At 40.7% G+C, this 24,973-nt stretch overlaps 1 protein-coding gene across 9 annotated transcripts in view; it reads right to left on the bottom strand.

The window, feature by feature from the left end:
- The window catches only part of foxp1b (forkhead box P1b), a 309,660-nt gene continuing 284,687 nt past the window's right edge, over positions 1–24,973 (bottom strand). For 8 of the 9 annotated variants that reach the window (XM_032548975.1, XM_032548971.1, XM_032548974.1 and 5 more), the window contains 7 exons: positions 17,051–17,255; positions 15,248–15,324; positions 14,608–14,709; positions 11,122–11,243; positions 10,168–10,237; positions 9,800–9,966; positions 4,233–4,377 (listed from right to left, as the gene is read on the bottom strand). In XM_032548975.1, the coding sequence (XP_032404866.1) occupies positions 4,233–4,377; positions 9,800–9,966; positions 10,168–10,237; positions 11,122–11,243; positions 14,608–14,709; positions 15,248–15,324; positions 17,051–17,255 (888 nt within the window). Of the gene's footprint in view, positions 4,378–9,799; positions 9,967–10,167; positions 10,238–11,121; positions 11,244–14,607; positions 14,710–15,247; positions 15,325–17,050; positions 17,256–24,973 lie in introns of all 9 variants that reach the window. The other variant, XM_032548970.1, reaches the window with a different exon arrangement.

Here is a 24,973-nt window from a genome sequence, read left to right as displayed (position 1 = left end):
AATTTCAACAACCAGCATTTTATTGCATGTTTAGAATGCTCACGTCAGTCATTGCCACTGACTACAACAAAGTGGCCTACGTCCAGCAGACAAGGAATGATGAGTTTACAGACTCATGGAAGTGATGAATAATCATATTTCTCTGTTTAAAAAAAGCATATGAGAGGGGAAAAGAAAAAAAGAAAAACTACACAAAATGTCTAAAAAAAAAAAGAAACCAAGAATAGAAACTGAACACCTTCTGCAGGATGAGAACACCACAACAGTTCCTGGGTTAGTGCTCACAACCCCGCCTCTCCTTGCTCCTGCGCTTCTCTTTCTTAAAAGAAACAAAAGCGTGATGTGAGAACTGGAGAAATGTGGGGGGACGGAATGATGGCAGGTTGGATGTTGGTGAAGGATGAAGTGATGACATTTTTAGTAGGGGGGTGTGTGTGCGTGTGCATGTGTGAGAGAGAGATATTTAGAGGATGGACTGTTAGCAGGGCGTTTGTAAATCCTGTGACATGCCTGCTGTGCTTGGAGTTTGACTCTGGAAATGACCAGATTAGGGAAATTGAATGAAAAAAAATTTGCTTAATCAACACGACATGAGCGAGAACACATATTTGATGTGTGGGGGCTGAAAAAGAAACATGAAAAAAAAAAAAGTTGTTAATATTTTTTACACCTTGGCACTGCATATTTTTCTTACTTTTTTTTCTAATAATTTCATAGAAAATATCATTAGATAGTGCACCCTTAATAGTAATGATATGACCTTCCCCACAAAATCTCTGTGACCCTGGGTTTAGTCATGCAATGTACCTCCGCCTTGGAGCGGAAACACGCCTTCTCTAACATACGACCCACAGAAGGCAGTGGTTGGACCGTTGAAAGGAAGTATAAAAAACAGCTCAACACAAACAGGGAAGGAAAACTGTACAAAATGCTCAGGTCAGTGACAGAGAAAAAAATCTGTTTTTCTACAATATACAATTTGAAAATCCAAAATCTGGCCCATTCCCACCCACAAGGATTTTTTTCCCCTTTCATTTTGATGTAAAGCAAGGATTACTACATAACACATTTGCAGCAATCTCCTATTCTGACACATACAGCAGTTTCTTTTTTCTATTTCGTACTTGATGCAAAAGCAGACGAACGAATGTGACCTCAGAGAGAGAAAAGCAAAACTGGAATTTTGAGCTCCCTTCAAACAGAGCCATCAGCCCAGAGAGGAAAAATCACTGGACAGGGGAGACACCGCCACACGCAGCTGGGTGATGTACTTCACATTAAGTCATGGTTTTAAAAAGTTCAAAGAAAAAGAAGCTCTGATTTCTGTCCTTTTTACTTCGTTTCTCTATACATGCAAGCCGCACAGCTAAGCGAGGCTGAGTAAAATGTTTATTTTTCTCGCCGAACCTAATCGCTCCCTGTAGGTTTGAGCCGAGGTATGCATCCTAACTGTTTTCTCATGCTGTTATCTTTAGTAATGTTGAGCTACACATGCTGAGAGTGATCTAATCTACCAGTGCTTCCTTTTACCCCTCCCCCCGTTGTTACAAATACCAAACAAACTTGGAGTCCGAAGGCCGAGGTTCTGTGGATCAGCTCGGCCCCATTCTCACGATCCCAGCCCGGCTGGAAGCGACCCGGTCATCCCACAGCTGCCTGGATATTAAATATGTCTTCTGGAAAACCACAGATCAACTTTCTTCAGGTTTTTTCAGTTAATGAGGACAAAAAGCAATAACTGCCATAAAAGTACCTTGTACCCAGCTTATTAGTTGACAGGAGTGTTTTTTTAATATAAAAAGCAGTAAGTTGACAAAAACTAAACACAATCATAAAGTCTTGACCAAAAAATCCAAAACAAAATTAAAAAAAAGTGAGAGTGATATACAATCATTTTAAAGGATACGAACACAGGAAAGAATAAAAGAAGAGAATCATGGTGTGGTCCAGCTGAAGCACATGAATTTGTTCACATTGTTTTTCCATGGACCAAAATACTTTTTGTTCCCACATAATTGGCTCCAAAGACAAAAGATTTCTCTGTTTTGGTCATCATGTAGTCAAGCCTGCCAGCTCCTCCCATTCACTTTTGGACTGCAAAGCGTTACCGCAGCTCTCCTGTTTGAATCAACCCCCTTTGGTTTAAACTAATAAGAATAAAAAAAGAGTGAAAACACCACTTTGAGAAGTGTTTTGTTTTGATTTTGTAGGCTGGCAGAATGAATGGCGAATATTTGGCCTTATTTGATATTGCATCAAACGAGGCATGGGCTGGTGTGAGATATAATGGTGTGAAGCTACCACTATATCCTGGAACTTAAAAAATGCCTAATGTCATACATTTTTTGCCTGTCATTTAAAATGGAAAACTAAAAATATTTACAACATCAAATATTTCCAAATAGCTGAATTTGTCTTTTGCGCGACATCACCTTTGTTCTGTATTTCATTAAAAGAACTTTACACCATTTGAATGTTACGACGGAAACATAATTTGCTTTTAAAAACCTCAGTATATGTTGAAACCAGCAACCTGCCCATGCCTACATGGAACACACAACATTTACTTTGTAGTTTATCTTTGGTAGTCACATGACAAGATATCAAAACACACTGACACAAAAAAAGCCAGAGGTGACCCAAAATAAACCTAAAACTAAGAATAAATAAAAGATTTAAAGTGGTTCATTGCAGTCTTGAAATTAACAATCTCCTATATGTCTAATTTACACGGATGAAATTTATTTTTGCTGCATCACAAATCCACTAATTCTCATTTCTGGGGGCTGAACAGAGAGTCATCGGTGTACAGCTTTATATTTGCTGTCAGATGCTGGAATGTGAAACGTTCGCCGACGCCGGGATCATTACTCTCCGTGTTCCATCTGAGGTTGCGTATTATTAACGCTCGAGACTAGTCGTGCACGTGATATGTAAAAACAATGGGAAACAGGCGCGTGAAACACTTGCACAGGGGGAAGCAGATGCATTTGATTAACAACAGTGGCTGTGTTCAGAAATCACAATTAGTTGGTCTATATCATTATCTTTGCCAGTGCACACCTGACATTTTCATCATTTTCATTTGGCTTAAAAAGAAGAGAAAAAGAAAAAAAGACACCTTGTAAGTGATCAAAAATTGTGTTGCAGCTCAGCACAATGTGCTATGAGGGGCAGTTTTAAAGAATAATTTCATAAGGATAAATCATAACCTGCATGATTTCTCTGTCATTCATTCGCATCTTAAATTAAACTTCATTGAAGCATGGAGAGAGCCTTCATTACGAGTAGTGCATTGCTGATGGACTTCACAAGCAGGAGGGACAGAGACGCAGAGGAGGGCAGCTTTTCTTCTTCTGTTCTTTTCTTTTTTTTATGTTGTTTGGAAAGAAACTGGAATAAATGACAGAAAAATACTACTTGGTATCTACCATTCTGCTTAATGTGTGTAGATTTTTTCTTTTTTTAAAGAACAGCATGAGAAGAAATTAAAAACATTCATCATCAAGTGGCGACCGCACAGAATCTCCACAGCACGGGCATGAGGTCTGATCAGTTTCAAAAAATAATCACAAATAAAGATGCAATATGTGAAACAGCATTGAATAAATTGACATTTTAGAACCCTTCCTCTTAAAACCAACAAAGGACCCTCCCACCTCCCAAAGAAAGAAAAAGGTCCCTCCCATTTTTGATGGAATTAAACATGATGAAGGCAGTGACAATGAACTCATTCGCTCTCCTTCACACACACAAATACACACGCACGCGTGGGTGCACGCCCACACACACACACGCCCATACACCGTGAAAATAAATGTCTTGTCTTTATTTCTCTCTCTTCAGTTTATGGTCACATGTGTTTCTGAGAGTAGGGTGGCAGAGTGTGGTGTTGGGAGGAGGGGAGTAAAGAGACCCTCTCACAGTCCGCTGAGTGCAGTCCGTCATGGCTGCCCAGCGAGGGTTTGACCTCAAACACTTTCGTCCCCGCCCCCTCCCCGGTACCAAGCCGATCCATCCACAACGTTTGTCTTCACTTTTTAAGAGGTTACTGAAGTCAAAAGGTAGAAAGCAATCTGAACTCAAAAGACCCCCCCCTCCATTTTTCCCACATTTTTACTTTCTTGCTATGTTTTGTAATGGCACTAAAACGTCAGTCTGCTTGGAGAGACACTTGAGAGACTGAAGTCCAGCATTTCCGTCTTCCAGAAGGTCCGCATCCGTCCCTGGCCTTACAGCATGTCGTTATGGCCCACGTCATCATCGTAATCTCTGTGGTGGTCGAAGTCCGGACTGTGATTGGCGGTTGTGACCAGGGAGAGGGGTCCGTCGTGGTCTTCAGGGTCCAGTGGTTCCTCCTTAACGCTGATGTGATGCCTACCGGAGAGGTAGGAGGAGAGTAGTGAAAGTGGTTAGTGTCTGACACACAGTCTAATGGTTATTATGCCGTATTGAGTTTAGAATTTGTTAGAAACATTTCCAAGGTAAGTAAGAAACACTTTTGCTTTGTAAAAGGACAAAAATGGATTCGTTTTAACATTGATTTCTTGTTGAAATAACAACTTATCTTTGATTTACCATGTCACATTTTACCCATCAGTATTTTAACTGATTTTATGAGGGCCATTTGATTTAATTTGGGAACACTAGAAAACTTTAAATTCAGATTGAACTAGACTTACATTTAACACCTAACCAAGGACTAATGCCTTCTTTTCCACAGACGCTTTGTTATGCTATTTTGTCTACTTCCATTGTAAAAGTGGAAATAAAACTGACCCGTACTGTGCAGTTCCTGGGCTGGTATGGGTACCATTCCACAATGGTACGATACGGTTAGAATGGAGCTACTTATGTCACACAACACAGTCCATTGACTGGGTGACAAAAAAACATCACTGCTTTTGACAATCACGAGAAATACTAGTACATCACATTTGTCGCTGCATTAGTATGACACCTCATTGGGAGGCCCAGTGAGAAATGCTATATGGAATATGCCGGACCAGAAATTAGCATAAAGAACTTCACTAATCCAATGGAAACAATGAATATAATGGCCACTTTTGTATTTTTATGTAGCCATGTTCACAAACTAAAAAATCTGCATGTAGTCTAGTATTTTACAACCTTTATTTGACCTTTCATGAAAGAGATGGGTTCTTCATGTCACAGAAAAGCAAAATACTTTGTGAAGATGCTGACTGATGCATCTTTGCTAGAGATTCTCAATATTAGGTGGACTGAGAACCGTACGTGTTAGGCTGAAAGGCCACTCAGGCATTTACCAAATAAAAATAAAAAAGTGAATGCATTCAGGGAAGAGGCGTGGGTTATTTTTGGCATTTAGCAAATAGAAATAATTCTGGTAATTATTTCTTTTCCCATAAAACAGGAAAAAGGTTAGCCTGATTTAATGTCAAAAAAGTGTTTTGTCTTTTTATAGACTATGTAAATATATGATTTCAAATGTATTTTAGCCCAGGGGATAATAATCAGAATGCCTTCATTGTCATTGTGCAAAAGCACAACGGAATTTCATTTCAATGCAGCCCGTCCAAAAAACCTGTGAAATGGCTAGGGGTGCACTGCTTGCAGTTTTCTGTCCGATTGTCTATCTTTAAAAAGCCTCAACTGCTCGATATGGTTTTTGCCTGTATGCCAATACCTATTTTTTGGTGTAAAAAGTCTCTAAATGTAGTGAGAAAGTAACTGGAGGAGTGACTTCACTGTGACCAGATATGAGCTGGTGGTTGGGGGCAGAAAGTAGCAGATTTTCAGATCTTTGGGGAGGTAGATCGGTTTCTCACGCAAGTATTGGCTGATCTCCCAAAATTACACTTAGAAAATTTCCTGTTCTAAACTCTGGAAACTAAAGGCCAATTCCAGTATTGTGCTTAAAGAATAATAGTTTGAAATTAAAAGCCCAGAATATTCTAAAATCACCATGAAAAAAAATAGAAATTTAAGTCCCGACAAGTGTACGCTTTTGAAAGCGGGAATATTTATAATGCTGACACCGGGTCTAAGTGATACCTGTGTTGATTCTCTATATAGACGAAGAGGCAGGGGAACAAAAACAAATGTGTGGCTTTTGTGGAAAAGAGGTGGGAGGACACTGGGGAGGAGGTTTGCTGGAACTGATGATAATTTCAAGCTTTCTTTTGAGGTATTCCAATCCCCAGCAAAAAAAGCTGCAGGCTTTTTGTTTTCCACTTCCATGGCAAGCGACAACAGAGTATTCACTTACGAATTGATAAATGAGGAGGATTAACAACGCGATGCGAGCAGAGTGGGTGGCAAATGGACTCTGCCGTTGTCAGCCTCCTGGTGGTGGAGGATCAGCTGCACACTGTGTGTTGGCCCTACCCCTTCCACCTCCTCCTTCCTGTTCGTTAAAATGCACAACCTGCAAGGCGGGTCTCAGGAGGACAACCCCGAGCCAGGCTTCTATCATTAATCAACTTCAAGCAAAAATACAGCAACCAGACACTGGCGTACATGCTTTAAACTCCGGAATTAATGCATATTTTCAACAGCGTGTCAATAAAGGCAGGATGAGGGGGAAAGAAAAGGCGCACGAGTACGCCGCACAACATGGTGATAAGAAACAGAGCCTTTATGAGAATAATAACGCTGTCACTTGTAAACAAGGCAAAAAGCACGAACCGCCTCCCTCTACCTTATCGTTGTCGTCGCCTAGGAAAAAGAGACACTGAAGAGATGAGATCTGCCAAATTTCTCATTACAGAAACAGAGCAGGAATAAAGCGCAGGGGGAAGAGGAGGCCTGGTGGTGGCAGAGAGAGAAAGAAAAAAAAAATATGAGCAGCTGCAGGGGACTGGCTTGAGGCCTGTGGTGCCAAGATGCTAACAGAGGAGGCTGAGCGGTGTCAGGATGAAGTGCCGGGCTCATTTACTACAGCAACAAGGGACAACTGGCACCTCGCTCTTCACAAAAGCCCATATTTGATTCTCATTTTTAAAAATGTTTGTTTTCACACCAGGATGCCTTGTGTTGATTTGAGACTATTGTGATGGAGGCACTCATATGCAAATGAGCTGCCATATTTTGGTGTTAAATTATGAAAAGGAGGGCAAAAAGTAAAGTCAGCTTTTCTATCATTTTCACATCAAAGTAACTCCACAAGTGCCGTAGCCTCGGGTCTGACTGTTAGCTGCGGGGCAGACATGAAATTGTTATTATTATTCTATTGAACTGCGTGCTGAGTCTACACTTTACTCATAATTAGCTTTCTCTGGATAGTTTCTTTTTTTTAGCCAGTTGTTTAGAAGTGTGGAACCTGCAACACTTTGAAACGGCCCCATAGGTACACAACAAAAACACATGGTGCAGATTAACTGGAGTTGTTCAAGGTAAAGTGAGTCAAAGACATGAAGAGAAATATTTTCCCTGTTTATTGGATCTTGTTTACAGCAGACTGTGTCATATGAAATTATTTGTACACCTTAACCTTTTCAATACTTTGTCACTCAGTTGCAAACTTTCATGCTGGAAACTAACACAAAGTGGTGCCTAATACTCTGCATTCCCCAGAACCGGAACCAAACATGGAGAAGCAGCATTCAGTTTCCATGCTCCACAAATCTGGAACAAACTTCAAGAAAACTACAAAACTGCCAAAACACTAAGTTCTTTTAAATCAATGCATTCACTAACAACTTTCCAAGTTTCAAACGTGTCCTGTATTTAGCTCCTACCATCTTTGTATCATCTCTGACCTGCCTTTATGTCTCTGCTAGAGACAAACCCTTCCACAGCATGACGCTGCCATCACAGTGTCTTTTCTCAACTAATTTCCACCCCACATACCACTTCAAATATTGGTCAAAAAACTGGCCCAAATTACCTTTGTCAAGTCGAGTCAAGTTTATTTTGTATTATTTAATTCTTCTATGGGATCAATAAAATAGTTTTGAATTGAATTGTATAGAACATTTCAGCAATAAGGCTTACAGTGCAAAAGCATAATATAGTAACCTCTAAACAGGTGGGGTTTTAGCCTTGATTTAAAGGAACTCAGTGTTTTTGTCATTTTTACAGTTTGTTCCAAATTGTTGAAGTATATAAACAGAATGTTGCTTCAACAAGTTTGTTTCTGGGTCCTATTGCTGCAGAGCAGATGAGAACCAACCTTGCTGTATCACAACTGACAGCATCAGATGTTATTTATAAAAAACGCAAATCATTTTCCTTCCACATTACTTTCCTTTGCAAGCACTTTAATTTCTTTTCATTCTTTTCCCAATCCCAATCCATAACAGAAAGTTAATTTCTTCATAGAGAAAGGTTGTGAGCTTCTAAAGGCTGTATCAGCCTAAACATAGCATAGCAGCAGAGGGGCAGATGCAGAGCAGGCTGCCTTCAGGCCAGCACACCCATCCTGTCTCTGCCTTTCCTGTTTCACAGCTATGCTCAGAGCTGTGTTCATAGTGATTAAGGTTGGCACTTTCCCCCATTTGGCCATGAGCTTATTACTGTACCTATCTCTATCTCTTTTTTTTTGTTTTCAGGCAGAATTTTCCCCCCTGAGCTCTTACATTTCATCCCTCAGTCTACCCGTGCTGCTCATCGGTGGTCCGCCCCTCCACCCCCACATCTGGAAACGATGCAGCGTGTGGGTTGTTATTTTAGGCTTGAAGCAACTTAGCAGTAACTCCTATGCAACAAGCAAATGGGGGAGCTGTGGTTTCCAGGCCCACCGCAGCTTTTCCTACAAGACAATCTTGGTAGCTGTCTTTTGTGTTTTTTTTTTTTTTTCAGAGGTGTTTCTGGACGCAACACAGCTCAGGTTCGTCTGTGCTGCGTCGGAGGCCAGGCCGCTTCGTCACTGTACATTCTCAGATTTTGTAAATTTTTGAACAAACTGGGCTGATGATGTGGTTGAGTCTCTGACAGTCAGCGGGATGCATGAAGCAAAGTTCATAACTTGCTGTTAGAATAACAGAGGGTGTGGGGGCGTCCTGTCTTCTCTTCCTGGCTGTTCTAGCTATGAAAAGGTGGAGTTTCCTTTTTCTGCTGGGAGGCCTGCCACCACAGTGCTGGCCGTGACCCGACACACACCACTAATACAAATCCTCTCCCTTAAATTTATTGGCACTCTGACGGTGCGCTTTCTGTCTGATCTATTGCCACAGATCAGGATTATTTAGAGAACTCTGCATGGACAATAAAAGTGTTTTACCTACAGTGCCTTCCAAAAATATTCACATGCGCTCTGACTACTTCACATTTTGCCATGTTACATATACAAACTTTATTGTATTTTATTATGATTTTATGTGACATACAGAGAAAAAGCAGTGCAGGATTGAGAAGCACTACTGGATGATTATATTCTAGTAATTTAACAAAAATGTTCATAGGCTGACACTAATTCTAAATTGTATAACTCATAGAAGGGATGATTAAAATGAAAGCCATTTTTTGAAAATATTTTTCAAAAAGTATAATTAGTATGAAAAAAGGCAGAGATTTTATTTTTAAGCCATATCTAAACCTAGTCTGTATTTGTGTTGCACTCTTTCCATTTTTGGATGATGTATTGCACTGGACTTTACTTGTGGATACCAGTGTAAAGAGGGCTGAAGAAAAATGCTAAACTTTTCAGTATTTTTCCCATATATAACCCGAATAAAAAATACACTATCAGATGTTGTAACTAAATGTGAAAAACATTAAAGACTTTTTCAATGCAGCTAGATTTCATTTTTTCTTTCGTCACACCTGGATTTGTTCTGCTAGTAAAAAAAAAACAAAAAAAGTGCATGTCACTCACATAGCTGGCAGGGGCGAGCGTCCCGGGCTGCTGTCACTCCCGTTGCTGTTTTCATGGTCCATCGCTCCATTCATCTCCTCGCGGATGGCGTTGGCCAGGGAGTTGAGTGTGGGACTTCCAATGGATGCAGTAGTGTATAGAGGTATGTTGTTTTCTGCCATTGAAGCCTGGAGATAAAAAAAAAAACACAACAAAAGAAAAAAGCGTAAAATGTGAAATGGAAGATGGTTGTCAACGATTTCACAGCTGCTCATCACTCTTGGAAACCTAAAACACAAAGCTTGTGTGGACAAGACAGAGGAAGACTTCTTTCTCTCCATTTTTGAAGTTTTGAAGCAGCATGAGATGAAGTCACTTATTATTTTTACCTGGAAGGCAGCAGAGAGAGTTGGACCATAGCCCAGGCTGGTCTGAATGTTCTTCACTAGGGCCGGACTTCTGTGAACAAAGAAAAATTAAGTTATGACCCGCAGACTCATGTCTCACCTAGCATACAGGATCTTGTTTCATAAAGAGAAATCGATGCACTTTAAACTAAACACATTTACTGATGTAGTAATGTGGATATCAAGGCTATAGTTCTGAGATGTTCAATCACTTTACAATGCCACACTACTGCTTTTCAAAGTTTAGCTTTTCATGGGAAGGAAGATGAGGGCTTGTGAAAGCACGATGGCTGATGAGCTCAACACAAAAAGCATGATAGCAATATTGAGAAAGAGGGAGGAAAGCATGCAGGGTGGGAAGGCACCAGGGTGGGGGGTGCTTACTGTACAAGCAGCTCCTCAAAGTTCTCATCGGGGGCGCATTTCCGAGGGCGGCCGTGCTGAAAGTGTCGGCCGCTTTTAAACTCCTTGTCGTCAACGGTCCAAAAGGACCCAAACTCATCCTCTACTCGCACAAAACACTTATGCAGGGAAAGGTTGGTGCGAATGGCACCCTGGGAAAGCAAGCCAGCATGGAGTTGAAGGAAAGTGGGTGAAGGTGGTGGTGGGAGAAGGGGGGAAAGGGCGAGCGATGCAGCCAGATGCAGATGCAGGGCGGCAGAGATGAAAGACAAACACACAAACAGACACAAGGAGGAAGGGAAAAGGATCACAATGAAAATGAGCCATTTTGAGTCATGAGGCATCACCAAAAGGGCTTCCAAAAGCATAAGTGGCAAGGATGAGGTGAGGTGAGAGGGTGGGCACGCCAAAATAAGAAGGGACTTTGCACATTATGGCACACAAACAATAAAATTGAGCAGCAGCGGGCCGGCGGTAGCTCCCCCCCAATTCTGTCAGTCATCTGACGAGACAAGTCACAGAGGCCAAACATACCCACTGATTTTTTGAGGCCGTCTCTTTTGGAACTCTATTTCGTCGACTGTCCACACTGCCCCTTTAACGTTTTCTACTCGCACAAAACACTTGTGAAGACTAAGATTATGCCGGACTGCATTCTGCGGTTGATGTAAAGAAAACAAAAAAAGAACAACAGGGATACAACAGTATATTAAAACATTTTGACAGAAAACTGATCAAACATATATCAGAAAAATAAAGATACAAAACAAAAACTTGTAGAGGGTGGTCCTTAAAGTTCTTATTAGCAGTGAGAAATTAGCTGGTCGCTCAAACCAGCTAATTTCAAACCAGGTTTGCTCAAATCAGCAAACCAACTGATCAGCCAAGAAAAGATCAGCTTGGCCGATCTTTCCTTGATCCTTAAACGCACATATATAAGCACTGCCAGTCTTTCCACAACTTACTACACCAAAGATAATAAAAATTGATAGAACATTAGAAGCCTCTAGCAGAACTTGGCTCTTGACTAAAGGCTCTCCCTACTTCATCTTATGTATTGAGATCAGCTGCAATTGATGAAAATTGCAGCATCTTGTTTATAGGAAGGCATCACTGGCCCAAGTTGAACTAATTTGCGCAGAGCTCTATGCGTTGTGTTGTGTGATTGGTAATAAGTTCAGGGTTTCCTCCAGTGTATTATAAGCCTGGCTGCCTGCCATGCTTTACTAGCCCCCCGCCAGGCTAAGCATTGCTTGTTTTTATTTTTAGGAAAATAATAATCTAAAAAAAAAAAAATTGCGTAATTTATTTATTTTTTTTGCCAGAATGCAAGCGTCTCTGTTGCTCTGAGCGTTTCACTGGTGGAACAGATTTGTTCCTAAAAGTTATGTTTATAGAAGATAGGTTTATAGTTTATGCATTTAAAGCTGGACCAATCACACCGTTGGCAGCGCTGCAGCAGCTGAATGTCTGAAGTTTAACTAAGCTCAGATCGCATGCGCCTACTTTCACTCAAACTGGACACAGGCTGACCTGTACAGATATTTACATCAACCTCCTTTGTGGAATTATGTTTCTTTGGAGTAGCCTACTCCACATCAAGGTAGGAGTTTAAACCCCGCCGCGTTAGCTCTGGTTGTGAACCGCAGGAATAACTTGTAGTCGCGCTTTCTGTGGTGCACCTTGAGCGAGAGGTGAGTTTGACTAATCTTTGTGAACTAAGGATTATGTTGGGCGTTTACATCCCAACACGCTCTGTTTGTGATGATAAAGTTTATTTATGTGTACGGTTGGCCGGTGTGTTAGTGACTAAAGAACCCGCGCTAACCTCATCATGCAGGTTCAGCCCGGTGAGGAGCTTTCGCGCTCTCCTCATAGTCACGCATCACGCTGGTTTTATATTATTTTATTATCATTTTTCCGGTTACACGAAGCATCAAACCTTATCAAATGCTTTGTCTACTTAGTCAGCCAGAGTTAATGCATTCGGCCACGTGGAGATCAAATATTTCCTGGTTCGTTAACTTGAGTTAAACTTCAGACATTCAGCTGCTGCAGCACAAGCGACACGGGGTGATTGGTCCAGCTTTAAATGCATCAATTATAAACCTATCTTCTATAAACATAACTTTTAGGAACAAATCTGTTCCGCCAGTGAAACGCTCAGAGCAACAGAGACGCTTTCAATCTGGCAAAAAATAAAATAAATAAATAAAATAAAATTACGCGAATTAAAAAAAAAGTATTATTTTCCTAAAAACAAAAACAAGCAACGCTTAGCCTGGCAGGGGGCTAGTAAAGCATGGTGGGGCGCCAGGCTTATAATACACTGGAGGAAACCCTGGTCTGTTAAAATATTAGCATATATGGGGCCCTCAAGCCCTGGGAGCCTTATGGAGCCGCTGACATAATTTGGATTAAACAGAAGCGCAAACAATTAATATTCATTTTAATTGTATTTTTTTATTTGTTATTTTTAAGACTGGTTGTGGGTTTAGACAGCAATTCACTGGCGATGTCTTCCAGTAACACCAAGTAACATTTTTACATTTCCTGCTTACTTAACATCTTTTAATACAAAAACACGGTGTAGCACTGGTGGAACACCTCGGCGCCCCGACCACTGGGCTTAGCAAGTTTTATGGGGGAAACCCTGAAGTTTGTTACTGTATTTTATGCAGCCATATGCTCTGACAACAATGTTGATATTTCGCTTCAACTAATCCAATTCCATCATCTGGTTTTTGTATCCGGAGGAATGCTTTTCAGACATTGTGAGGAATTACATACATTTGTAAAATTCTTCACAAAATGCCTACAAAGATTGTGAAATGGCTAAAAACTGGTCTGGCCCAGTTGGTCTGTGCTATTGTATGAAAGATGTGGGCGAATAACGAATGTCCCACAACCACGTTACTGCGCGGCAACCGTTTTGTTTTGGGTGAAGTACAGGAGAGTTGCACATACTGTGCAAATCACTATCATAAGATGCTCAGCAAGTTTAAAATTTGTTTTGAAATAATAGAAAAAAATAGTTTTTTATGGGGAACCGCTCACTTTCTCTTGCACAGTGTGATGTCACCCTCATTTTTGTAATAAAACAGTTCATGGCCAGCTGGTTGGTTATTAGATATGTTTTGGATGATGTTCTTATATCTTGTTACCTTATAGAGAAACTGGCAGGTCAAAGTCTCCAAAATATGTTGCTTATTTCACAGCACAACAGGGAATAGGCAGGAATAGGCATAATCCTGCCACCATAATTCTGCCTATTCTGGCGGCAATTAGACCTAAAATCCCAAACATGTTACGCAAAATATTCTTACTGACCAGAACACGTTGGGGTCATTTTGGTTTCCTTACCGTAGTGCCAGGAAGAGCAATCATAACCTAAAGGTTCAGCAAAAATAAATAATGAAAGGAGATGTTCATAAATCATCCTTTTGTTATTCCAGAAGCAGGAGAGTGGGGAAAGAATCCAGTGTTTATAACGCCAGCACGCCCCTATGGAAGTGCTGTCAGCAACTGTGAGCTGACGGAGGACACGGGTGGAGCGGGGTGGTCTGTGTGTGTCAGAATGTATTTATGTTTGAGGTGTGGTTCAAGCTGCTTGTGACTGATCAGTCTTGGCTCAGGTGGTTGTGGGGTGGGGGGGATATTTCAGTGTTTCATCAGTGCTTTTCTACTCGGTACGGTGAGTGTTTGGGGCCAATGAGGAGCGCCACCTTCTAAAGAAGAGTGCAAGGGGCTCAGCCAAGGCTTGTTGGCAGTGAAGCGTCATGTTTGGCCAATGCCACCCACCGACAGCACATCCAGGAACACATTACCAGACGACTGTTTCTTTTTCTTCCTCTTTTTTCCCCTACATGCTGGTTGTTTTTCTATTTGATTTTGTATTTGTACAAAGGGTGGTTCCCCTGGACGGAATAGGTGGTGCACTGTTAGAATCTGAGTAAACTCTTTTTCTTTAGCCTTCATTGGTTCACATTCAAAAAAAGATTAAAGACATAAATGTTTTACCTTCCATGTTGCTGCGTTGCGCCTAAAATATGCAAACATTCGCGTGAACCAGTTGTAGATTTCGTTTAGAGTTAGCTGCTTTTCCGGAGATTCAAGGATTGCCTGGATGAGGAGCAAGCAAAAAAGACAAACATTTTATGCTTTATGCCTGCTTCACAAAAAAAACCCCCACAAACCTAAAAAAACATTAAGAACTTTGAGAAAAGTTGAGCAATGCACGTACGAGATGCCCTTTTGAGGAAAAACAAACAACACAGATTGGGAGTGTGAGGAACTTTTAATTTCAAAAGTCTTTGAATACAAATCTGCCATTTTCCTTTTGTGGGTGCACATGAAGGGGCGAGCAAAAACCATTTCTTAGGCAGATTACAGGACGGCAATTATGGACGGCTCAGATTAATTCCTGAGATCCCAGATTACTTGGTTGGGCGATAATTGACTGGCATCTTAAAGCAGGTTGCATAAAATGCACTTGGTGGCAATTGCCCTGGCTAAAATGTCCTAATCAAAGTAAGTCATCAGATATCTCTGTTATGGCTAAACTGTGCTCAAATATGAGAAAAAAGGGTGGATTCAACTGAGCTAATGTAGGGTGTAAACAATTTCAGTTATTTAAGAAAGAAACAAGTGGACTACTTACCTGTCTTATTAGTGAGGCATAGGTGAATGGTGGCCTAACATCTGCATTCATGTAAAACTCCTTGTTCTGACTGATATCTGTACACATTAAACAAGATCAAAACATTGTGAAATACACAAGAGAACAAGGTAATTTTATGTATTTTATTGCCTCTGAACTTTTGACGTTTTGGTGCGTTATTTGGCGTTAATGTCATGTTTTCAGTCACATGAAAAAGTTCCTAGTTATGAGGTGGAAGGAAACCAATAAATGGCTTTTAAAATCTTTATATGAGAAGTGAATTTTAATGCTTTGTACAATTATTTATTGCTGCAATCACAGCTGCACGTCAAATTTTTAGTTTTGGACGTTGATATTAGAGTGAGTATTTACCATTTATCACTTATCATAAAAAAATTCTTACAAGGATTTTGACAGTTTGTCATAATAAATTTCAATTAGACTTAGGCTTATTTTACTGTCATTGCACACAAAAAACATAAGTGAAATTGGCAATGAAATGTCATCGCTTATTATAAATTAATTAAATATTGATGATTAATAATAAACACTGACAGTATGATCAGAGATGTTATTTTTGCTAGTTTTTCTGCTGTTCCAAGAAAGCATAAATTAATATATGACCAGAAATATGATTATTGACATAGATAACACCTTTTTAAGCAAGTGACGTTCTGAAGAAGCCTATAGCCTATTCATGTTTTTCAAGAACAATATTTGCCACACATTTACTTAATCTTCATCGTAACACAATATGTCAAATTTGTCAATGTCAATATCAAATTTATTTATATAGCACTTTAAAAGCAGGTATAAAACTGCACCAAAGTGCTGTACAAGAACGACAGTAACACAAATTAATAAAAACAGAGTTATTAAAACACTACTTTAAATAAATGCCAAAGAATAAAAATGAGTTTTAAGAAGCGATTTAAAATGATCCAGGCTGTGGGCAGATCTAATTTGGAAACGTAGATTGTTCCATAAAGTAGGACCAACAACAGAAAAAGCCCAATATCCTTTCCTCTTAAGTCGGATCCAAGGAACTGAAGCTGATTATTTGAACGTAGGGTTCTGGACACAGACTGAAATTTTAAAAGGTCCTGAAGATAAGGGGGAGCTAATCCATTTAAAACTTTATAAGTTAATAACAGAATCTTAATAGTACCACAAGATATTGCAATAAAATTATAAGTCCATATTACTTGCCGCTACTTTGGCTAGGGCTTTTCTAACAGGTGAATGTGCTTTGATCTAAACCATTTGACATTCTCTGGCTGTATGTTCAGTCAGAGGTTAACCTGCACATCAGTCTGCAGTATTCAGCAGGCTGTAACACTTTTCTTCAGTATTACTCTGTATTTATTTCCATCCATTTTCCCCATTGACTAGCTTTCCACCACATATAAATGGGAACATTCGGAATATGGTTGAATTAGATAAATGTACTTTAATTGTCCCATTATTTAGCTCAATTTAACACAAGTAGATTTACTAATTAGGTGACTTGTAATGGTAGTTAGTTGCACTAGATGTTGTTGAGCGACATCACCGTAAAGGAAGCTTAATATAAATGAATCACACTTTTGAGATTTTCACCTGTTAAAAAAACCCTATATACCCTACCTTAAAGCTAACCCTATATACATTTTTAACCTTTTCCTTATACCTCAAAATCTGATGCTAACTTTTCTTGGTTTCTCACATAAAACCCAACAAAAACATTCAAGTTTGAAGTTGCAACTTGACAAATGTAAAAAAGCAAAAGCAAACGATACTTTGTTTTGCAAAAATCCGCCATACCTGGGGAGATGGGCATGTTGTACTTTTCTGAGTAGCGTCGTCGCATCGGCCCCACACTGTGGAGGCTGTTGGCTGTGATGACGGAGTGAGTCTGGGAGAGGGGCGTGAGGGGCGCTGTGGGCGTGGTGGGGGTCTGCGGGAGGCTCAGGGGTGGAGAGGCCTCGGGTGCTGACTTGGACAATGTGACGTTGGACACGAGGTTGAGCTGAGGAAAGGAAAACCAGACAAAGCAGAGACCTTTGAGATTAAAACACCATTATTGACCTTTCAGCAGCATTGTTCAATTGAATTTGATTTAGGTGCGGGCCTTTATCGTATCGTTTATCATTTAATGTGATAAATTTGGTTCTCTCGCCACTGCCTTCACCTCATATCCAAATATTTGAAATCCCCCAAAATTGTCTGAAATGTCTGCATCGCTTGTTTTACTATCCACTGTTTGTTTAATGAGAGTATTCTATCAATAACTGTAAAGATATGATTTAATGCAGTTACTGTGTATAGTCTAATAACAATAATCACTTTATTTGTGAGACTGATAAAAAATTGTTCTTATCGTCACTTTTACCATTTTCACAGCAGTATCACAAAATATTCTGATAAAGCTGTAAAGAGGGAGTCGTGTTTTCCAACCACATAATGCCATTTTATAGCACAGTAACTATGTTTCCTTGAGTTGCTATAAATATGCTATATAGGCCTATATCAAATATGGCTTAAATTTGACTTTGTAATTTAACGTCTTGAAATTGGGCCTCTGTCTCTTTCTCTTTCTGATGCTCCACCTTCAGGAAGTCAGCACAACATGGCTCCTCTATTAACTCTTTAACAATGTTTGGACCAAAATTGCACTGAGATGTACTGTAGCTTGCATAATGCTACATCTGCTGAATTAGCAAAAATCTGCTGAGATTTTTGCTAATTGTTGCTGGTTAGTCTAAAGGAGCTGAGTGGAGGAGCACGGGGGAGGGATGCTCTGTAAAGCTGAAGCTCTGAGGCTTCGAAACTGCAGCCCTGAAGAGGAGCTTCGTCCTAGAAGGTGATGCTAAGTCCACACAGGCATTTTGCACAACTATATGGTTGCCTTGGAGATTAAAGGATTTTTCAAACATGCATGAAAGAATTAAGGTAACCCTGCAGGTGTGTCTTTGATGAGGAAATAACATAGCATGACATAAAACTCAATAAAAGTCAATTTTACATAATACCGCCCCTTTAAGTCTGGACAACTCATCCTGATTCTCTCCTATTGCTTAATAAGAACACCAGAGGAAGAAGCCAATCTGGGCTAATTACAAGCTGAAATTGTATTGTGAGGACTCTAATTAGGAGGTGCTTACAGAGGTGATGTGATGATTAACTACTGGGCCTTAGCGTCCTCCATCATTAGGTCCATGATGGCCATTGTTAAGAAGAACCTATAGTGTCTTCAGAGGCAGTACTTTGAAGAGAGTCTTTGGTTACAGCGCCGAGCAGGGATGGGTCAGGTCAGCCAAGGCGAAAGAGGGATTTAAGAAATAATGGCTACAAGGTAAACTAATTATGGCAAGTGCTCCAAAGGTACAACATGTTTTTCTTTTTTCCCCTTCTCCTTCTGATAGCCGCAGCAGCAGCCCTGAGAGCTAAGCCTCTGTACTGGAGCAGTCAAGTGGAAAATTCTTGCCTGACCCCATGCTCCAGCTATTAATTGGCAGGAAAACTAATGACACATATACATATTCTTGCAAAATTGTTCTAATTGCTAATTTGCTTAAGGAGGCCAGTTTCCAAATTAAACATGATTTAAGACAGAGAGAGGAAAAAGGAGAAAATAATGAATGTGAAATGAAAAGAAAGCAGGCTTCAAGAATCTTACATGTTGATTGTAAGGGATTGGAAGTTGGATTTTTACACATAATCAGGGTGAAAAGAAAACAATTTTTGATACCTGACACTAGTGGGTAAAAATGTGTCACAAGAAGAGACGATATAGCTTTGACAAGAATGAGATAAGACAAGGATTAGCAATATTTTGGGGAAAATGAAGAGTTCTGATTATTTTGTTTACTCGGCCTTGACAATTTTTAAAAATTCTACAACCAGTGAACAATAATTCAATCCATTTCTGACTTATCTTAATAAACTTGAGAAACAGTGAATCAATGTAGAATCTGCTCTAAAGCAGATACAAACTTTAGAGTCACTATCAGATAACGGTTCATTTTTGGAAGGTTTCATATCTCGTCTGTATGTCCACTGTTTTTTCTTTATTCTGTGGAGAACCCCAGATGAACAATTTCAAACTGGTGGGCACTTCTTCACTGCTGTTGGGCAGCTCGACGAGCAATGGGATCAAATTGTGTTGATCCAAATTAACAAGGCAGAAACTACTTCCTTTCTAACTTCAAAGTACGAGTCTAAACCCTTCCCGAGGTACCAACAGGGTTTCAAGCATAAATGACGAGTCTCGAACTCGTAATAGTCACCATCCAAATTTAGGGGATACATCTTTTGAAGGCCGCATTTGAAGCATGATTGCGCCACACTACGTAAAGCAGTTGTGTTGCTAGGCTTTTATTATTTGCCGTAGGCATGTTTTTCATTAATTTAATCAATTAAAAAGGCTTAAATATGCAATAATATTTTTTTAAAATCAGCAAGATTACGAGCTCCAATTTTATCAGTTTAGAACACTCAGTTGCTAGGTGACATACATCAATGAAAGGACAGAAATAGATCTGGGGCTAAACTGTCCCATTTCATAGTTACCCTCTATGTTTCTTTGATGCCTATGTTGACCAGGATCCTTCGGATGGAAACACACCTTTATACGTACCGTCTGGATTAATGGGTGTTTAACGGGGGCTCCAAATGTCATCAACTAATGTTAATCTTTATTAGAACAAATTCTTTACACCGGTGGCGGATCTACAAACATATCTATATCTATCTATCCATCGATCGATAGATCAGTGACGTGCGGTGAGGTTCATAGCTGGTGAGGCACTGACTTAATCATAATGATATTTACAAATATAGACCCCCTGCATGTCATTGTTTACATGAAAAAATTCCTCGCATGCGGACAATGCTGGAGGGCAGAAACACTATTCTTTTACATATCATCCATAGCAGCGCTGCTGCAGTAGAATAATTCCGTTAACTCAATCACACTTGGAAATAGATATTATTAATTTCGTGCTGTGCTCCACAGCAAGGGGAAAAACCGTTAACAGTGGAAGTACCAGAGAAGGGTCATTTGGCATTTCTACCTTTGGACCCCAGAGATGGGTCGATTGACCTGAAGGATTTTATCTAGCAGGTGCTTTTGTTCTGTAAATAAGGCCATTACCTTATAAGTACCCTGGTAATGGCCTCAACGCATCTCACAGTTGCACAATTGTTCCTTAGACTTGGACTTAGACTGACTTTGTTGTCATTTTGCATGCACAGGGTGTATACAGAATGAAATTTCGTTGCATACGGCTCAGGACAATGTTTGAGGTTCCAATGTTGTGAGTAAAATAAAATACAGTATAAAATATGAATATAAATCTAAATATAAAATATAAAGTGCAGGACTGACAGTAAAATAGAAGTTATTTAGCTCTGTACATGTGCAAGGTATAAAGTGGAGACCAGTTTTTGAGTGCAGTCCAGTTAAGAGTTCAGCAGTCTGGTGGCAAGTGGGAAAAAGCTGTTTCGGAACCAGGTGGACCTGCACCGGATGCTGCGGAACCTCTTTCCAGAGGGCAGCAGGGAGAACAGTCCATGGTGGGGGTGTGAGGGGTCACTGATGATGTTTCGGCCTCAGGACACGCATCCTGCATCGATGGTTGACCTGACACTTCGCCCTTTTGCCTGAGCTGGGTGTGGAAGGTTTTTGCCGAAGCAGTTTCTCCTTGTGTGCCTTCTTCTCACTCACATGAGAGTTACCGAACTCTTTTGCAAGCTCAACCAGGAAGTCCACCCGTCTCTCCTGCACCCCAATGCATGCCTGATAAAGCACATGTGCATTCAGTGCTGCCATGTCAATCATGTTTGCCAGGTTTGCTGACCAGCTGTCACATAGTGATGGAACCTTGGTCACCCCCCGCAAGATAATGACTGAAATAAATGCCATTAGTTCTTGTGAACTAAATAGGTGAAGCAGTCACCTATTTATCCTCCACAGCACAAAAGGCTGCATGCAAATTTGCATGTGCAAAGTCTCCCAGATTTCTTTTGCTTACACTTTTTGCATGATTTTTTTGAGGTGGATCAACACAATTAATTTGGTTAGTTTATTTCTAAACTGTCATTTTAAACCCACTTAGCTTTATTTAAAAGAAAAACATTACTAATTTCTTTTAGAAAAACCTTTGCATATTTCTTGAAACAGATTGTATGTTTTGCAAACTCTATGTACATTTGGCAAAATGACCTGGATAATGCAGCACAACATCATGGATCAGCTGCAAAAGGTCACATCTCTCCAAAAACACTTCATGTATGCTTCAAAACTAAACTGAAGAGTATCATAGATACCATCATAGATCGCACCCACCCCCAACATGGACTATTCACACTCCTACCTTCTGGCCTGACTGTCAATGGCCATATTTACAATTGAAGAAGGGATGCTAATTTGAGCCATCAGAGTCGTCAGTTTGGACTCAAGGTCTTTTGACCCTGTTTCGGTAAGTCAGGGGAGAGGTCGAAAACCCTGGTACTCCCAGTGCACAAATCAAAACCATGTCTTTCTCGCTCTCTGTATCAGCACAGCTACGCGTAGACTCGTTGCTATACCAACTGACAACAACGCCACATAAAAAACACTCAGATATTTCTCACACAAAGAAGTGAAAATTCAGTCTGTTGCAGTAGCATATTTTTAGGCTTAATGTTTATTTTGCGATTATTAAGTGATTGCTGTGGTAAGAGGAGAAAACTATAAATATATCGCTGCACTTGACTTACTGTATGGCTAGCTCGCTGTTACTGTCTCTTACTCTGAAGTTGTGGAGTCACAATATCTGGATCATGAGCGCCAGCTGCTATGAGGCAAGAGAACCGCCTGCATCACCTCGAATCTGTTCTCTGCCGTTTATGATCGCTTCTCCGCACACGAAACACGTTACACACAGTTAGTGACAAAAAACACTGTGTATACATAAGCTAAATTATGGAAAATCAGTTCATACATTAAATGTTTTTTAACCATTTTATTGGCGGCGTACAGACAGGAGGAGCATGCTCTCATAGAATGGCAGCCAGCGCAGTTAGCGAGAGATTGCGCAATCCAAGGTGAAGCTCAGCTCGCTGCTGCTTCACCTGCTGCATTTCCGAGGATTTGAATGGAAAAATGCGAAAATTCAATGATTATGAAGAAAAAATAATCAGAATTGGTTAAGCTAAATGAAAAATAGGTACTTTATAGTACAAACCACAGGGTGAAAATAGCGATAGAAATTATTTTATCATTATATATTATTTTTCCATGATGAGGCAGATGAGGCAGTGCCTCACCTGCCTCATCACTGATATATATATATATATATACAGTATATATTCTGCTGCTAATTGATATGTATTACTGGATTGGACAGCGCCTATTAGTTGCTATGTGATGCATTGACTCCAGAAAACCATTCTATCCCAATGCAGGACGAGCAGAAATCTATCACAAAAATATTAGTAGCGCCATCTTTTATTATCAGATATACAGTATCTATTAAATGCGACTTAAAATAAAGCTGAGAAAACTGATGTTTGATACATAAATTCTCTGTGATACAAATCTATAAACAGTTTGGTTTCTGTTAATTATGTCAAGATGCAAGAAGGGGAAAATTTCTCTTATATTGGTCAATCGTTTTATTTTAAATATGCCGTAGGAGCCGTAGTTTGATGACTGTTATAAATATCGGCACGATTTACAAACAAAGAAGGGAATTAGTTTGGTTTTTGTCACTTGTCTAACTTTTAGGAATTGCAACGGCTGCAGTACGCCACAATAAAGGTGCAATAAAGTTGAAGAACAAAACTAGACAAAAACACTTCTATTCTGCTGTTTCTCGCTCTGTTGGCATTACCCTACATGCTGATCCATTGCCATGGCAACCGACAGACAACTCAACGAGCAGGTAGAGCAGAGATTAGATTCAAGCCTATGAAGAGGAATCAACACCTAAAACAAACCTTTCCCACACAAAAAAGTTTGTAAAAACACCAAAACAGAACATCAAATCCATTACATTATGTTGTCAGGCTTGATGTCTATATTGTGATTATTAATACATTTTCGCCTGAGCACAGAAGTGGTTGATTAGCTGATTTAAACACCTCCTCTACTGATGACTTGGTGTGTGGGTTGTCTTATTTTAGTGCTGATGGAACAAAATACACCGAACTGCCCAGCACATGTTACGGTTGCCAAAGTCAATAGCAGGCTAGCAACAGTTAGGTTGGCATAACTGACTCATTGCTTAGACTTAGACTTAGACTGACTTTATTATCATTTTGCATGCACAGGGTGTATACAGAACGAATTTCGTTGCATACGGCTCAGGACAATGTTTTGAGGTTCCAATGTTATGAGGTTACTCCAGAATAAAATAAAATACAATATAAAATATGAATATAAATATAAGTATAAAATATAAAGTGCAGGAATGACAGTAAAATAGAAGTTATTTAGCTATGTATATGTGCAAGGTATGAAGTGGAGACCAGTTTTTGAGTGCAGTCCAGTTAAGAGTTCAGCAGTCTGATGGCAAGTGGGAAAAAGCTGTTTCGGAACCTGGTGGACCTGCACTGGATGCTGCGGAACCTCTTTCCAGAGGGCAGCAGGGAGAACAGTCCATGGTGGGGATGTGAGGGGTCACTGACGATGTTTCGGCCTCGGGACACGCAGCGCTGGGATGAAATGTCCTGAATGGAGGGAAGGGGGGCCCCGATGATCCTCTCTGCTGTCCGCACCACTCTTCTCACGTTCTTCCAGTCGGAGGCGCTGCAGCCTCCACACCACACAGAGAGGCAGCTGGTGAGAATGCTCTCTATGGTGCTTCTGTAGAACGTCTTGAGGATGGGCGGGGGCAGGTGTGCTCTTCTCATCCTCCGCAGGAAATACAAGCGTTTCTGTGCCCTCTTGACCAGAGACGTGGTGTTCACAGTCCAGGTGAGGTCGTTTGTGATGTACACCCCCAGGAATTTAGTGCTGCTGACCACCTCCAAAGCCGAGCTGTGGATGAGCAGTGGAGCGTGGCTGGGCCAGTTCTTCCTGAAGTCGACGATCATCTCCTTCGTCTTGTCAATGTTCAGGATCAGGCTGTTGTCTCTGCACCAGTCCACCAGCTGCTCCACCTCCTCTCTGTAGTCCAGGTCGTTGTCGTCTCTGATGAGGCCCACCACCGTTGTGTCGTCCGCGAACTTCACGATGTGATTGGTGGCAAACCTGGGGGCACAGTCGTGTGTCATCAGAGTGAACAGCAGAGGGCTCAGGACGCGGCCCGAGGGGAGCCTGTGCTGAGGGTGATGACATCGGAGGTGTGTTGTCCGATCCGGACTGACTGAGGTCTGTCGGTGAGGAAGTCTAGCAGCCAGTTTCGCAGGGGGGTGCTGAAGCCCAGGTGTCCCAGTTTTCCTGCCAGATGATGTGGGATGATTATGTTGAACGCTGAGCTGAAGTCCAGGAACAACATCCGCACATGAGTGTTCTTCTCCTCCAGGTGAGCCAGGCTCAGGTGTAGGGCGGAGGAGATGGCGTCCTCAGTGGAGAGGTTTCGGCGGTAGGCAAACTGGAACGGGTCGAATGTGGAGGGGAGTCTGGAGACGATGTGTTCTTTTACCAGCCTTTCAAAGCACTTCATCATGATGGGAGTCAGTGCCACAGGCCGGTAATCGTTGAAAGAGGTGACTTGAGGTTTCTTTGGCACCGGAATGATGGAGGCAGTTTTGAGACAG

The sequence above is a fragment of the Xiphophorus hellerii genome, chromosome 20 (genome assembly GCF_003331165.1).
Source record: "Xiphophorus hellerii strain 12219 chromosome 20, Xiphophorus_hellerii-4.1, whole genome shotgun sequence".
In the NCBI taxonomy this organism is placed as follows: domain Eukaryota; kingdom Metazoa; phylum Chordata; class Actinopteri; order Cyprinodontiformes; family Poeciliidae; genus Xiphophorus; species Xiphophorus hellerii.
Note: the sequence above shows the minus strand (reverse complement) of the source record. Positions and strands in the feature narration are given on the sequence as shown.